The sequence below is a fragment of the Salvelinus alpinus genome, chromosome 11 (assembly GCF_045679555.1).
Source record: "Salvelinus alpinus chromosome 11, SLU_Salpinus.1, whole genome shotgun sequence".
NCBI lineage: Eukaryota > Metazoa > Chordata > Actinopteri > Salmoniformes > Salmonidae > Salvelinus > Salvelinus alpinus.
Genome location: NC_092096.1, coordinates 72,450,530 through 72,468,029, shown reverse-complemented (window position 1 = coordinate 72,468,029; position 17,500 = coordinate 72,450,530). Strand labels below are relative to the sequence as shown.

At 41.8% G+C, this 17,500-nt stretch overlaps 1 protein-coding gene across 1 annotated transcript in view; it reads right to left on the bottom strand.

Moving 5' to 3' along the window:
• Nucleotides 1-5,896, bottom strand: part of LOC139534752 (endophilin-A1-like) — a 30,466-nt gene extending 24,570 nt beyond the window's left edge. Inside the window, exon 1 of the mRNA XM_071334173.1 lies at nt 5,522-5,896. Coding sequence (XP_071190274.1) covers nt 5,522-5,566 — 45 coding nt within the window. The 5' untranslated portion in view covers nt 5,567-5,896. The remainder of the gene's footprint in view (nt 1-5,521) is intronic.
• Nucleotides 5,897-17,500: the final 11,604 nt, after the last annotated feature.

Here is a 17,500-nt window from a genome sequence, read left to right as displayed (position 1 = left end):
AGAGAGACAGAGAGAGAGAGAGAGAGAGAGAGAGAGAGAGAGAGAGAGAGAGACAGAGAGAGAGAGAGAGACAGAGAGAGAGAGAGAGAGAGAGAGAGAGAGAGAAGGAAAGAGAGAAGGAAAGAGAGAGAGAGAGAAGGAAAGAGAGAGAGAGGGGGGAGTGGAGGGAGAGAGAGGGAAGTACAACGTAAAACACCAAATAATGCAGAGCAGAATTAGGCCGATATCCACTAATGATTCAAATCCAAAAAAGAGACGTTAAATTCTACAACCACCTAAAAGGAAGCGATTCACAATTAGACCCAACCAAATCATGAGAAAACAAAAAGATAATTACTTGACACATTGGAAAGAATTAACAAAAAAACTGAGCAAACTAGAATGCTATTTGTCCCTAAACAGAGAGTACACAGTGGCAGAATACATGACCACTGTGACTGACCCAAACTTAAGAAAAGCTTTGACTATGTATAGACTCAGTGAGCATAGCCTTGCTATTGAGAAAGGCCGCCGTAGGCAGACCTGGCTCTCAAGAGAAGACAGGCTATGTGCAACACTGCAAATGAGGTGGAAACTGAGCTGCACTTCCTAACCTCCTGCCAAATGTATGACCATATTAGAGACACATATTTCTCTCAGATTACACAGACCCACAAATAATTAGAAAACAAATTATTGGGTGAAAAACCACAGTGTGCCATCACAGCAGCAAGATTTTTTATTTAACTAGGTTTATTTAACCAGGCCAGTTGAGAACAAGTTCTCATTTACAACTGCGACCTGGCCAAGATAAAGCAAAGCAGTGTCGACACAAACAACACACAGAGTTACACATGGAATAAACAAACGTACAGTCAATAATACAGTAGAAAAGTCTATATACAGTGTGTGCAAATGAGATAGGATAACGGGGGTGAGGCAATAAATAGGCCGTAGTGGCGAAATAATTACAATTTAGCAATTAAACACTGGAGTGATAGATGTGCAGAAGATGAATGTGAAAGTAGAGATACTGGGGTGCAAAGAAGCAAAAAAATAAATAACAATATGGGGATGAGGTAGTTGGATGGGCTATTTACAGATGGGCTTTTGTGACCTGTTGTCACAAGAAAAGGGCAACCAGTGAAGAACAAACACCATTGTAAATACAACCCATATTTATGTTTATTAATTTTCCCTTTTATACTTTAACTATTTGCACATCACTACAACACTGTATATATACATAATATGACATTTGAAATGTCTCTATTCTTTTGGAACTTCTGTGAGTTCATTTTTTATTGTTTATTTCACTTTAATTTATTATCTATTTCACTTGCTTTCTCTCCCCTGACAATAAAGCCCTTAAAATCAATTGAGAGAGAGGAGAGAAAAAGAGAGCAAGAGGGATGGAGAGAGAAGAGAGAGAGAGACTGACACAAACACTCTCTATCTCTCTTCCTCTCTCTCTCTCTCTTCCTCTCTCAAACATCACAGTCCTGTACTCGTGATGTCAGGCAACGCCCTGCCACTGCGGTGCTCTGTCAGGCAACGTCCCGCCCCACTGCAGTGCTCCGTCAGGCAATGTCCCGCCCCACTGTGGTGGTCCGTCAGGCCACGTCCTGCCACACCGGTGCTCCCGCGGTTGGAACGTCTGTTGTTGTTGATTCATACTTCTATTTTGGTTCTGCCGGTCTCTGGTGCACCGTCACTATGGATGAGGTCTGTTACATGAAGCCATTCATTTCAGATCCTCACCACTAAGGTCCTGGAGAATAGGCCTGGTGTATCCCAGAAAATAACCCGCTTATAATGTAGCATATCTGTCCTGACCGTATTAAATAGTCTATAATTCAGCCAATGAGGGGTTAGGTGTTAGATCTATAGTTCAGCCAATGAGGAGTTAGGGTTAGGTCTATAGTTCAACCAATGAAGGGTTATGGTTATGTGTTAGGTCTATAGGCCAGCCAATGAGGGGTTAGCGTTATGTGTTAGGTCTATAGTTCAGCCAATGAGGGGTTAGGGTTAGGTCTATTGTTCAGCCAATGAGGGGTTAGGGTTATGTGTTAGGTCTATAGTTCAGCCAATGAGGGGTTAGGGTTATGTGTTAGGTCTATAGTTCAGCCAATGAGGGGTTAGGGTTAGGTCTATAGGCCAGCCAATGAGGGGTTAGGGTTATGTGTTAGATCTATAGTTCAGCCAATGAGGGGTTAGGGTTATGTGTTAGATCTATAGTTCAGCCAATGAGGGGTTAGGGTTATGTGTTAGATCTATAGTTCAGCCAATGAGGGGTTAGGGTTATGTGTTAGATCTATAGTTCAGCCAATGAGGGGTTAGGGTTATGTGTTAGGTCTATAGTTCAGCCAATGAGGGGTTAGGGTTATGTGTTAGATCTATAGTTCAGCCAATGAGGGGTTAGGGTTATGTGTTAGGTCTATAGTTCAGCCAATGAGGGGTTAGGGTTATGTGTTAGATCTATAGTTCAGCCAATGAGGGGTTAGGGTTATGTGTTAGATCTATAGTTCAGCCAATGAGGGGTTAGCGTTATGTGTTAGATCTATAGTTCAGCCAATGAGGGGTTAGCGTTATGTGTTAGATCTATAGTTCAGCCAATGAGGGGTTAGGGTTATGTGTTAGATCTATAGTTCAGCCAATGAGGGGTTAGGGTTATGTGTTAGATCTATAGGCCAGCCAATGAGGGGTTAGGGTTATGTGTTAGATCTATAGGCCAGCCAATGAGGGGTTAGGGTTATGTGTTAGATCTATAGTTCAGCCAATGAGGGGTTAGGGTTATGTGTTAGATCTATAGGCCAGCCAATGAGGGGTTAGGGTTATGTGTTAGATCTATAGTTCAGCCAATGAGGGGTTAGGGTTAGGTGTTAGGTCTATAGGCCAGCCAATGAGGGGTTAGCGTTATGTGTTAGATCTATAGTTCAGCCAATGAGGGGTTAGGGTTATGTGTTAGATCTATAGGCCAGCCAATGAGGGGTTAGGGTTATGTGTTAGATCTATAGGCCAGCCAATGAGGGGTTAGGGTTATGTGTTAGATCTATAGTTCAGCCAATGAGGGGTTAGGGTTATGTGTTAGATCTATAGGCCAGCCAATGAGGGGTTAGGGTTATGTGTTAGATCTATAGTTCAGCCAATGAGGGGTTAGGGTTATGTGTTAGATCTATAGTTCAGCCAATGAGGGGTTAGCGTTATGTGTTAGGTAGCTGATATTGCTGATTACTTAAACAGATGTGGTTTCTACTGACAACTGAGATGTACAAACTACGGCATAAGGGAAGCGGATAAGAGGCAATCCGTAATTTCGATTAAGACCTTAATGAGCGAGCTAAGACGGGCCTAGTCAATATAACTGTTTGTATATATATAACTACTTTTGAAATGTTCAGCGACAGAATTCAGAACATGGGCCATTCTTACAGTGTTCTCCCTGTACACCAAGTCAGAACCGTAGGATAAATAAAGGGGGCATATAAGCAGACAATGAAAGCTCTTACAATATTTGATGATGACATTTCTCTAAAACTGGTTATAGGCTACATGTGCACCACCAAGTCAGAACAGCAGGGGAAATTCTGAGGGGAAGAGGGACCAAATTATTAGGTTGAGGCACACGGGCTACTAACAGCTTACTACACAACATACACTTAGTATTACTTTCTTAGCTACAGTATACACATCTCCCTGGCATATTACATCATTTATGCAGCAGCAGAGAAGACATTATTAGACCTTGTTGGGCTGTGCCCACTTGAACAGGAAGGTGATGCGGCGGGCCTTCGTAGGCAAACTTTGTCATCAAACTTTGTCATCATATTCTATCATTCTCTGGATTTATGGTGCTTTCAAGAGAACTGGGAACTCTGAAAAAAACTAGGTCAATCGTGATGACGTCAGTGATCTTCAAGTCGTAGCTCTAGAAAGAGGCCCTGAGTTCCCGATTTACAATTCCGAGTTGGATGACCGTTCAAAACGTAATTTTCCAAGTCGGAGCTCGTTTTTTCCCCCCAGAGTTCCCAGTTGTGTTGAACTCAATGAAGTCAGATTTCCCAGTTCCGAGTTAACAGTTGTTTTGACCGTGGCAGAAATCATGCTGAATTGAGAGCATGGCCAGTGCTGAATGTTTATAATTTTAAGCTTGGAAAAGAGACCCTTAAACCCAGACTTGGGACCACACAGCCATTCCATTGAATAGCAGACTCGTGGTTGCTTTACAATGCTTGCAGTTAGTCACTGATTCCTTCCATTGTTGAATTTGCGATTTCCAACTTGTTGTGTAATGTTTTTGTTCAATGGCCGACGAGCAACGATACGTTTTATCTATAATTTCTCTTCATTATTTATTTTTATATGACAAGGACTAAAAAAGATTTGCCAGTAGATTGTCGACTTGATTCATGACGATGACTGCGTGTCCAGCTTGCTAGCTAAGATTTTGAAAGTAAGATGTTGACATGATCAGTCCAATCAAAGCTACTGTAGATATCACGTGATTTGACGTTATTTTATCTGTGGCCAATGACCTTGAGCCTTCTTGGATGGGCACTTCTAATGTAACTCTATGGCAGCACCCAAGGGGCTTGAATTTTCGATCTCTACCCTTAGATTTGGCGGTGACGTTGTGTCCCCATGAGTGACAGAACACTGAGCCAATCACAGAGCAACTAGAGAACATTACTAAGCCCTACGCTCTGTATTTTCCCGCTAGCTTCCCCACCACCACAGAAAGCACTGAGCTCGGCTGAAACACCTGCATTTTGGAGCTGCCTTACTCAAGAAAGCAAAAAAAGAGAACCTGATTGTATGCAGCTTTATTAACTCAATGAATTATTTTTTATATTTTCTATATTGTTTGCAAACTGATATGTGACATGTATTAATGCCAAAACAACATGCAAAACAGGCAACCCCCCCAAAAAAAATGTGAGGCTCTGCCCCACCTTCCCTGAATGACGGGTCGCCAATGGACACAGATACACAATCCATGTTTAAATTGTTTCAAGGCTTAAAAATCCTTCTTTAACCCGTCTCCTCCCCTTTATATACACTGATTGAAGTGGATTTAACAAGACACATCAATAAGCGATCATAGCTTTCACCTGGATTCACCTGGTCAGTCTATGTCATGGAAAGATCAGGTGTTCTTAATGTTTTGTCCACTCAGAGTTCTACAAGATACATTTCTATCTTGTCAGAACGTTCTGTCAACGTTCCATCCTTTGGAAGAGACTAGCCATGTAGGCTAGTGGTGGTATGTTAGGCCTATGGGTATGGGAGACAGCCACAGATAGATAGACAATGTAACAGATAGATAGACAATGTAACAGATAGATAGACAATGTAACCTAAGGATATTGTGTCTTCTACATCTCAATCACAATTCTCTCTTCTCTCTTTTGACAAGCCCACAATGATTTAACAATACCCGCCATTGTATTCACTGTAGCTGTTTTGATCAGCTACCACCATCGAAATAATATTCTAGCCGATTGAGTTACCGACAGAAACAGAACCGTTAACGGAAACCTACCTGGGTGGCTTTGTGGAACTGCTTTTTCAGCCCCGCGACAGACATCGTTCTAGTTCGACCAGATGTCCACTTGCGTTCACCAAGTAATCCACGATTATCCACCCTCTGGGTTTCAAAACAAGGAATATAATCCGCTTTTCTTTCTATCTATCGAGTGTTTTTGTCGTTGCGTAGCCTAGCCTACACTGGTGTCCTCTCGTTATAACAGAATGAATCGCTCTATCCAAATACAACGAGCGAAATCATTCGGACTGGCATTACATGCTATCTGGTATCCTTGGGACGTCCATACCCCACTTAAATTGACATTTCAAATAGTTAAGGTTAGGGTTAAGGTTAGGATTAGGGTTTAGGAAGTGCTTGATTTGGGGATGAAGTGCATGAGGTGTATTTTCCCAAGTCGGTCTGTTAAACTATGTTCACCGAAATTCACAAATGACATTATGCTATCTAGACCTCTGATTATTCACTGTTAAAGGCTTCATACACCGTTTCCATGACTTCTTCATGGCTTTAAACCGTTTCCATGATCATGGCACTTAAAACCCCCAACAAAGTAGAACTGCACAGTTAGTCACATGGTGTCAACATGTGGTCGACCCTCCCTCCGGAGAGCTCCTGGCTGTGCAGCCTTGGCTTATGATACAGCCCCGAAACACACAAGTCTGCTTATCAAGGTCCTGTTGAGTGGCTGATGTTTAGGCTACAATGTTTGAACAAAAGCCCGAACACCCAGTAGCTATCCTGGAGGATGGTTGGCCACCCTTGATATACAATACTGCAACATTACAACCCAATACGTTTGTCTAAAGAATAAGGTAGGCCACTTCAAAGCAAGGTATCTAACTAAGACATGTTTATATTGTAATGACCCTGGGTTTATAAACTCGGAAATCGACTCTGGCGCACGGGCATGCTTTTGTGGCACAGTCGATAGTGCGCTGGACTTCGGGCTAGAAGGTCGAGGGTTCGAGACCGGCTCCCTGCTGTTTCATTACATTGGTGTCAGAAGTGGGATATTAAAGGCTCAATATTCATGTTTCAGGGGAGATCTATGCACAGCAAGTTATTTGTCAATTAGGCTATTCTTTGAATATGTTTAGTGTTGTCGTAATTACATGACTACTGTTGAATAGAGGGGAAGGCCCGTTTCTCAACGGTGCAGATTTAATTAGGCTCTACAGTTCGGGTGGAAAGGGGACAACCACATGAATGCTTATGTAACCGGTATGAAATGGCTAGCTAGTTAGCGGGGTGCGCGCTAATAGCGTTTCAATCGGTGACGTCCCTCGCTCTGAGACTTGGAGTAGTTGTTCCCCTAGCTCTGCAAGGGCCGCGGCTTTTGTAAAGATGCTTCAGGGTGGCTGTTGTTGATGTGTGCAGAGGGTCACTAGTTCGAGCCCAGGTAGGGGCGAGGAGACAGAGAAAAGGAAGCAGCACTGTTACACGTAGCTATAGTTAACTAGCGAGATAACATCTACAAGTTATGTTTTGAAATGGTCATCTAGTTAGTCTGTCTGGTAGTATTTTATACCTGCTACTGAAATGTCGTGCTCTCTCTCGGCGGGCAATGGCCCACTCTCAGTGGTACGCACGCAGCACACACACCGACAGGCACTGAAGCGTCATTCCCAATTATGGTTGATATGTAGGTTTTTAAGTGTTAATGACTTTTCATGATCCTACAAATCCTAATTTGACAACCTGGAGGAGCGCATCATGTGCATTCAGGCTGGCGCATTTTCAATCTGCACAATCTCGAACAGTCTACTGTCACGCACATATTCACAGACTAGAATCAGGAAATTAATGCTCAATCTCCATTGCTATTCAATGTAGATTCCGCCTTCATTCCGCTTTGATCAACCTTTTTTTGGCCTCAGTGTGTGAATCTGGGCCGGCGATAGACTACTTTATTTTATAGAGGGTATGCAATTACCCCCAAAAAAATAGAGGTGCCGGCATGGCGCTCCGGACATGTGCGATCCAAATCAAGCACTGGTCGGGTATGGACGTCCCAAGGATCCCTGATAGTACTGACCGGCATTGTGCAGCGACAGCTGTAACGTAGGCACGTCTGGTGACGTGTGGTGGCAGTGCGCATGTTCATGAGAGGAGATTGCTGTCTGCGAGTTGGATGGTGCTGAAACAATGTGATTCGACTAACGGGTTTTTCTAGATTCTTCCAATATCCTACATTAAGAGGGACATCGAGATGTGCCTTGTGCACATTTACCTCAGAGCAGTGGTGTAAAGTACTGAAGTAAAAAATACTTTATAGTACTACTTATGTCGTTTTTGGGGGGTATCTGTACTTGACTATTTTTGACAACTTTTACTCCACTCCTAAAGAAAATGTACTTTTTACTCCATACATTTTCCCCCTGACACACAAAAGTACTCGTTATATTTTTAATGCTTAGCAGGACAGGAAACTGGTCAAATTCACACACTTATCAAGAGAATGTCCCTGGTCATCCCTACGGCCTCTGATCTGGCAGACTCAATGAACAAAAATGCTTCTTTGTAAATGATGTCTGAGTGTTGGAGTGTGCCCCTGGCTATCAGTAAATTAAAAAAACAAGAAAATTGTGCTTTCTTGTTTGCTAAATATAAAGGCTGATTTATACTTTGATACTTAAGCATCAAAATGAAAAAGTAATTGCTCAAATATACTTAAGTATATTTAAATCCAAATACTTTTTCTCAAGTAGTATTTTACTGGGTTACTTTCACTTTTCTATTATGGTAAAGATACTTTTACTCAAGTATGACAATGGAGTACTTTTTCCACGGGAGAGCTCAGTGAGCATTGTTTCACATCAAAGTATATTGGTCACATAAACCGTTTAGCAGGTACTAAAGTGCTTATGGTATCAGGTTTCAGGTAACACCCAAGGGCAGACTGTGTTGAAGTAACAATGTTTATTGTAACAGGGGCAGGTAAACGACAGGTCAAGGCAGACAGGGGTCGATAATCCAGAGTAGTGGGTCCAAGGTACTGGACGGCAGGCAGGCCCAGGGTCAGGTCGGGCAAGGGTCGATAATCCAGAGTAGTGGGTCCAAGGTACTGGACGGCAGGCAGGCCCAGGGTCAGGTCGGGCAAGGGTCGATAATCCAGAGTAGTGGGTCCAAGGTACAGGACGGCAGGCAGGCCCAGGGTCAGGTCGGGCAAGGGTCGATAATCCAGAGTAGTGGGTCCAAGGTACAGGACGGCAGGCAGGCTCAGAGTCAGGACAGTCAAGGGTCAAAACCAGGAGGACGAGAAAAAGAGAGACTGGGGAAAAGCAGGAGCTGAGACAAAAACGCTGAATGACTTGAACAAACAAGACGAACTGGCAACGGACAAACAGAGAACACAGGTATAAATACACAGGGGATACGTGGGGAAGATGGGCGACACCTGGATGGGGTGGAGACAAGCACAAAGACAGGTGAAACAGATCAGGGTGTGACATGGTACTAAAGTGAATTGTATATATTACTAGCTCCTAATAATGGAAATGTCAAACAAGTACACAAGTAATTAATGCACAAAAAAATACAAAAGAAACAAGAAATCAAGAACTGCGAATCCAATTAAATCAAATTAGATTTTTCACATGCACCGAATACAACAGGTTTACAGTGAAATGCTTTACAAGCCCTTAACCAACAATAAAGTAAAGAAAAATATGAGTTAGGAAAATATTGACTAAATAAATGAAAGTAAATAAATAAATATATATAAAACGAGGCTGTATACAAACAGCACTGTAGCTGTAATCAAAATGCAATCTATACATACACTACATGACCAGAAGTATGTGGACACCTGCTTGTCGAACATCTCATTCTAAAATCATGGGCATTAATATGGATTTGGTCCCCCATTTGCTGCTATAACAGCCTCCTCTCATCTGGGAAGGCTTTCCACTAGATGTTGGAACATTGCTGCTATAACAGCCTCCACTCTTCTGGGAAGGCTTTCCACTAGATGTTGGAACATTGTTGCTATAACAGCCTCCACTCTTCTGGGAAGGCTTTCCACTAGATGTTGGAACATTGCTGCTTCAACAGCCTCCACTTTTCTGGGAAGGCTTTCCACTAGATGTTGGAACATTGCTGCTATAACAGCCTCCACTCTTCAGGGAAGGCTTTCCACTAGATGTTGGAACATTGCTGCTATAACAGCCTCCACTCTTCTGGGAAGGCTTTCCACTAGATGTTGGAACATTGCTGCTATAACAGCCTCCACTCTTCCGCGAAGGCTTTCTACTAGATGTTGGAACATTTCTGCAGGGACTTGCTTCCATTTAGCCACAAAAGCATTAGTGAGGTCGGGCACTGATGTTGGGCGATTAGGCCTGGCTCGCAGTCGGCGTTCCAATTCATCCCAAAAGTGTTCGATGGGGTTGAGGTCAGGACTCTGTGCAGGCCAGTCAAGTTCTTCCACACCGATCTCGACAACCCATTTCTGTATGGACATTGCTTTGTGCACGGGGGGCATTGTCATTCTGAAACAGGAAAGGGCCTTCCCCAAACTGTTGGCACAAAGTTGGAAGCACAGAATCGTCTGCATGGCTGTGTGCTCGATTTTATACACCTGTCAGCAACGGGTGTGGCCGAAATAGCCCATTCCACTAATTTGAAGGGGTGTCCACATACTTTTGTATATATAGTGTATCTACTGGCATGGTGGACTTGGTTGCCTAGGAAGCTGTGCAGAGGATGGTGTTTGAAAAAAAAAGGTGTTTGACCAGATACAGTGCTATTTCACAATAAACAAATGAACAACAGAATTTCAGCACGCTTATAGTGAAGGGCATTGAACATGTACGACACTGACACAAAGGACTGATGATTGGCTGAGAGAAATGTATAATAAAACGATTGTGGAGGCTGTTTTGTTAGACTTCAATAATAATATATTGTGGAGGCTGTTTTGTTAGACTTCAATAATAATATATTGTGGGGGCTGTTTTGTTAGACTTCAATAATAAAACGATTGTGGGGGCTGTTTTGTTAGACTTCAATAATAATATATTGTGGGGGCTGTTTTGTTAGACTTCAATAATAATATATTGTGGAGGCTGTTTTGTTAGACTTCAATAATAATATATTGTGGAGGCTGTTTTGTTAGACTTCAATAATAAAACGATTGTGGGGGCTGTTTTGTTAGACTTCAATAATAATATATTGTGGGGGCTGTTTTGTTAGACTTCAATAATAAAACGATTGTGGGGGCTGTCATCTGTTACTAGTAAGTTATCTACTTCCTTGTTTATTAGGCGGCGTTAACATCGGCTGTTGTTTTTTGCTTTTCAGATGTAGGCATGATATTTGTTAAGGGCCTTGCTCTAGGACACTTTTCACCTTGTCGTCTCGGGTATTTGAACAAGCAACCTTTCGGTTACTGGACCAATGCTGTTAGAGCATATCAACCAACTACAATACAATACAGGGTATCAGATCTGGTGGGAGATCTGCCTACTACAATACAATAAGAGTATCAGATCTGGTGGGAGATCTGCCTACTACAATACAGAGTACCAGATCTGGTGGGAGATCTGCCTACTACAATACAATACAGGGTATTAGATCTGGTGGGAGATCTGCCTACTACAATACAGGGTATTAGATCTGGTGGGAGATCTGCCTACTACAATACAATACAGGGTATTAGATCTGGTGGGAGATCTGCCTACTACAATACAGAGTACCAGATCTGGTGGGAGATCTGCCTACTACAATACAGGGTATTAGATCTGGTGGGAGATCTGCCTACTACAATACAGGGTATTAGATCTGGTGGGAGATCTGCCTACTACAATACAGGGTATCAGATCTGGTGGGAGATCTGCCTAACTACAATACAGGGTATCAGATCTGGTGGGAGATCTGCCTACTACAATACAATACAGGGTATCAGATCTGGTGGGAGATCTGCCTACTACAATACAATAAGAGTATCAGATCTGGTGGGAGATCTGCCTAACTACAATACAATACAGGGTATCAGATCTGGTGGGAGATCTGCCTAACTACAATACAGGGTATCAGATCTGGTGGGAGATCTGCCTAACTACAATACAGGGTATCAGATCTGGTGGGAGATCTGCCTAACTACAATACAGAGTATCAGATCTGGTGGGAGATCTGCCTACTACAATACAATACAGGGTATCAGATCTGGTGGGAGATCTGCCTACTACAATACAATACAGGGTATCAGATCTGGTGGGAGATCTGCCTACTACAATACAATACAGGGTATTAGATCTGGTGGGAGATCTGCCTAACTACAATACAATACAGGGTATCAGATCTGGTGGGAGATCTGCCTACTACAATACAATACAGGGTATCAGATCTGGTGGGAGATCTGCCTACTACAATACAATACAGGGTATCAGATCTGGTGGGAGATCTGCCTAACTACAATACAATACAGGGTATCAGATCTGGTGGGAGATCTGCCTACTACAATACAATACAGGGTATCAGATCTGGTGGGAGATCTGCCCAACTACAATACAGTACAGGGTATCAGATCTGGTGGGAGATCTGCCTAACTACAATACAATACAGGGTATCAGATCTGGTAGGAGATCTGCCTAACTACAATACAGGGTATCAGATCTGGTGGGAGATCTGCCTAACTACAATACAATACAGTGTATCAGATCTGGTGGGAGGTCAAACTGTTTCACCCAGGGAGGAGGCCGAGTCTGGAATACATTCTGAAAGTTTATTTGGACACTGTCTCTTTTTAAAATCCTACCAAGTATTGAAATCGTTACACAAATGCAAATAACAAAATAAACAATGAAACAATGAAGATACAAGATACACTAACGGTCCGTCGGCTAGTTGACGCTCCCACAGTAGACTAGAATGGGCCTCGACTGCAGATTAGAAAGTAGTGCACTGGAGGATCGTTCAGAGTTCTCGGGGATTCTCGTTAAGGCCACAACATCCACATGCAAGACAGGGTGAAGTCAGAATCCTGAATAACTCAGTCTATCAGTTTGTGTTCAATCGTCAGGAAAAATAATAAAACAATATGCCCAAGGACTAAACCAACTCAACATTGTAGAACAATATGAGGACTAAACCAACTCAACATAGTAGAACAATATGAGGACTAAACCAACTCAACATAGTAGAACAATATAAGGACTAAACCAACTCAACATAGTAGAACAATATGAGGACTAAACCAACTCAACATAGTAGAACAATATGCCCAAGGACTAAACCAACTCAACATAGTAGAACAATATGCCCAAGGACTAAACCAACTCAACATTGTAGAACAATATGAGGACTAAACCAACTCAACATAGTAGAACAATATGAGGACTAAACCAACTCAACATAGTAGAACAATATAAGGACTAAACCAACTCAACATAGTAGAACAATATGAGGACTAAACCAACTCAACATTGTAGAACAATATGAGGACTAAACCAACTCAACATAGTAAAACAATATAAGGACTAAACCAACTCAACATTGTAGAACAATATGAGGACTAAACCAACTCAACATTGTAGAACAATATAAGGACTAAACCAACTCAACATAGTAGAACAATATGAGGACTAAACCAACTCAACATAGTAGAACAATATATGGACTAAACCAACTCAACATTGTAGAACAATATAAGGACTAAACCAACTCAACATAGTAGAACAATATGAGGACTAAACCAACTCAACATAGTAGAACAATATGAGGACTAAACCAACTCAACATAGTAGAACAATATAAGGACTAAACCAACTCAACATAGTAGAACAATATGAGGACTAAACCAACTCAACATAGTAGAACAATATAAGGACTAAACCAACTCAACATAGTAGAACAATATAAGGACTAAACCAACTCAACATAGTAGAACAATATGAGGACTAAACCAACTCAACATAGTAGAACAATATAAGGACTAAACCAACTCAACATAGTAGAACAATATGAGGACTAAACCAACTCAACATAGTAGAACAATATAAGGACTAAACCAACTCAACATAGTAGAACAATATAAGGACTAAACCAACTCAACATAGTAGAACAATATGAGGACTAAACCAACTCAACATAGTAAAACAATATAAGGACTAAACCAACTCAACATAGTAGAACAATATGAGGACTAAACCAACTCAACATAGTAGAACAATATGAGGACTAAACCAACTCAACATTGTAGAACAATATGAGGACTAAACCAACTCAACATAGTAAAACAATATAAGGACTAAACCAACTCAACATTGTAGAACAATATGAGGACTAAACCAACTCAACATAGTAGAACAATATAAGGACTAAACCAACTCAACATAGTAGAACAATATGAGGACTAAACCAACTCAACATAGTAGAACAATATGCCCAAGGACTAAACCAACTCAACATAGTAGAACAATATGAGGACTAAACCAACTCAACATAGTAGAACAATATGAGGACTAAACCAACTCAACATAGTAGAACAATATGAGGACTAAACCAACTCAACATAGTAGAACAATATGCCCAAGGACTAAACCAACTCAACATAGTAGAACAATATGAGGACTAAACCAACTCAACATAGTAGAACAATATAAGGACTAAACCAACTCAACATAGTAAAACAATATGAGGACTAAACCAACTCAACATAGTAGAACAATATGAGGACTAAACCAACTCAACATAGTAAAACAATATGAGGACTAAACCAACTCAACATAGTAGAACAATATGAGGACTAAACCAACTCAACATAGTAGAACAATATAAGGACTAAACCAACTCAACATAGTAGGGGTGCCTCAAAGGAAAGAAACAATTCCAACAATAACTACATGTAAAACTTGCTCCAGTGCTTTCTCTCTCTGCTGGTCAACACACACCAATAATTCTACCATCAGCTACAAGTAGGGTACTACAGCAATTCTTTACCCTCGTCTTCTTCAATTACGTTTCACACTTCAACATCCACTCAAGGTTTGGAAAAGCTCTCCAGATGCCCCAGGAGTTGACGAGCCCGGGTGTTCTGCCTTGGGGAGTATACATGGCCTCGCTCTGCTTCTTTCCGTACAACCTGGTCTCAGAGCAAAACGTATGATATGTTACTAAAAATCCATGTCACTCCATTTAGTATGATATGTTAACGTTATGTTAGGTTACATTGTGTTGGCCTACCAATGTAATAGCGGTTGTGCAATGCAAAAGGATTTGTAGAACGTATAGTATGTTAGGGAGTGAACGTATAGTATGTTAGAGAGTGAACGTATAGTATGTTAGGGAGTGAACGTATAGTATGCTAGAGAGTGAACGTATAGTATGTTAGGGAGTGAACATATAGTATGTTAGAGAGTGAACGTATAGTATGTTAGGGAGTGAACGTATAGTATGTTAGGGAGTGAACGTATAGTATGTAAGGGAGTGAACGTATAGTATGTTAGGGAGTGAACGTATAGTATGTTAGAGAGTGAACGTATAGTATGTTAAGGAGTGAACGTATAGTATGTTAGGGAGTGAACGTATAGTATGTTAGGGAGTGAACGTATAGTATGTTATGGAGTGAACGTACAGTATGTTAGGGAGTGAACGTATAGTATGTTAGGGAGTGAACGTATAGTATGTTAGGGAGTGAACGTATAGTATGTTAGGGAGTGAACGTATAGTATGTTATGGAGTGAACGTATAGTATAGTATGTTAGGGAGTGAACGTATAGTATGTTAAGGAGTGAACGTATAGTATGTTAGGGAGTGAACGTATAGTATGTTAGGGAGTGAACGTATAGTATGTTAGGGAGTGAACGTATAGTATGTTAGGGAGTGAACGTATAGTATGTTAAGGAGTGAACGTATAGTATGTTAGGGAGTGAACGTATAGTATGTTAGGGAGTGAACGTATAGTATGTTAGGGAGTGAACGTATAGTATGTTAGGGAGTGAACGTATAGTATGTTAGGGAGTGAACGTATAGTATGTTAGGGAGTGAACGTATAGTATGTTAGAGAGTGAACGTATAGTATGTTAGGGAGTGAACGTATAGTATGTTAGGGAGTGAACGTATAGTATGTTAGGGAGTGAACGTATAGTATGTTAGGGAGTGAACGTATAGTATGTTAGGGAGTGAACGTATAGTATGTTAGGGAGTGAACGTATAGTATGTTAGGGAGTGAACGTATAGTATGTTAGGGAGTGAACGTATAGTATGTTAGGGAGTGAACGTATAGTATGTTAGGGAGTGAACGTATAGTATGTTAGGGAGTGAACGTATAGTATGTTAGGGAGTGAACGTATAGTATGTTAGGGAGTGAACGTATAGTATGTTAGGGAGTGAACGTATAGTATGTTAGAGAGTGAACGTATAGTATGTTAGGGAGTGAACGTATAGTATGTTAGGGAGTGAACGTATAGTATGTTAGGGAGTGAACGTATAGTATGTTAGGGAGTGAACGTATAGTATGTTAGGGAGTGAACGTATAGTATGTTAGGGAGTGAACGTATAGTATGTTAGGGAGTGAACGTATAGTATGTTAGGGAGTGAACGTATAGTATGTTAGAGAGTGAACGTATAGTATGCTAGAGAGTGAACGTATAGTATGTTAGGGAGTGAACGTATAGTATGTTAGGGAGTGAACGTATAGTATGTTAGGGAGTGAACGTATAGTATGTTAGGGAGTGAACGTATAGTATGTTAGAGAGTGAACGTATAGTATGCTAGAGAGTGAACGTATAGTATGTTAGGGAGTGAACGTATAGTATGTTAGAGAGTGAACGTATAGTATGCTCGAGAGTGAACGTATAGTATGCTAGGGAGTGAACCGGTGGTACCGGTACAGAGTCAATGTGGAGGCTATATACAGGGGGTACCGGTACAGAGTCAATGTTTAGGCTATATACAGGGTGTTACGGTACAGAGTCAATGTGGAGACTATATACAGGGTGTTCCGGTACAGAGTTAATGTGGAGGCTATATACAGGGGGTATTGGTACAGAGTCAATGTGGAGGCTATATACAGGGGGTACCATTACAGAGTCAATGTGGAGGCTATATACAGGGTGTTACGGTACAGAGTCAATGTGGAGGATATATACAGGGGGTACCGGTACAGAGTCAATGTGGAGGCTATATACAGGGTGTTACGGTACAGAGTCAATGTGGAGACTATATACAGGGTGTTACGGTACAGAGTCAATGTGGAGGCTATATACAGGGGGTACCGGTACAGAGTCAATGTGGAGGCTATATACAGGGTGTACCGGTACAGAGTCAATGTGAAGGCTATATACAGGCTGTACCGGTACAGAGTCAATGTGGAGGCTATATACAGGGGTACCGGTACAGAGTCAATGTGGAGGCTATATACAGGGGGTACCGGTACAGAGTCAATGTGGAGGCTATATACAGGGGGTACCGGTACAGAGTCAATGTGTAGGCTATATACAGGTGGTACCGGTACAGAGTCAATGTGGAGGCTATATACAGGGGGTACCGGTACAGAGTCAATGTGGAGGCTATATACAGGGTGTTACGGTACAGAGTCAATGTGGAGGCTATATACAGGCTGTACCGGTACAGAGTCAATGTGGAGGCTATATACAGGGGTACCGGTACAGAGTCAATGTGAAGGCTATATACAGGCTGTACCGGTACAGAGTCAATGTGGAGGCTATATACAGGGGTACCGGTACAGAGTCAATGTGGAGGCTATATACAGGGGGTACCGGTACAGAGTCAATGTGTAGGCTATATACAGGGTGTTCCGGTACAGAGTCAATGTGGAGGCTATATACAGGGTGTACCGGTACAGAGTCAATGTGAAGGCTATATACAGGCTGTACCGGTACAGAGTCAATGTGGAGGCTATATACAGGGGTACCGGTACAGAGTCAATGTGGAGGCTATATACAGGGGGTACCGGTACAGAGTCAATGTGTAGGCTATATACAGGGTGTTCCGGTACAGAGTCAATGTGGA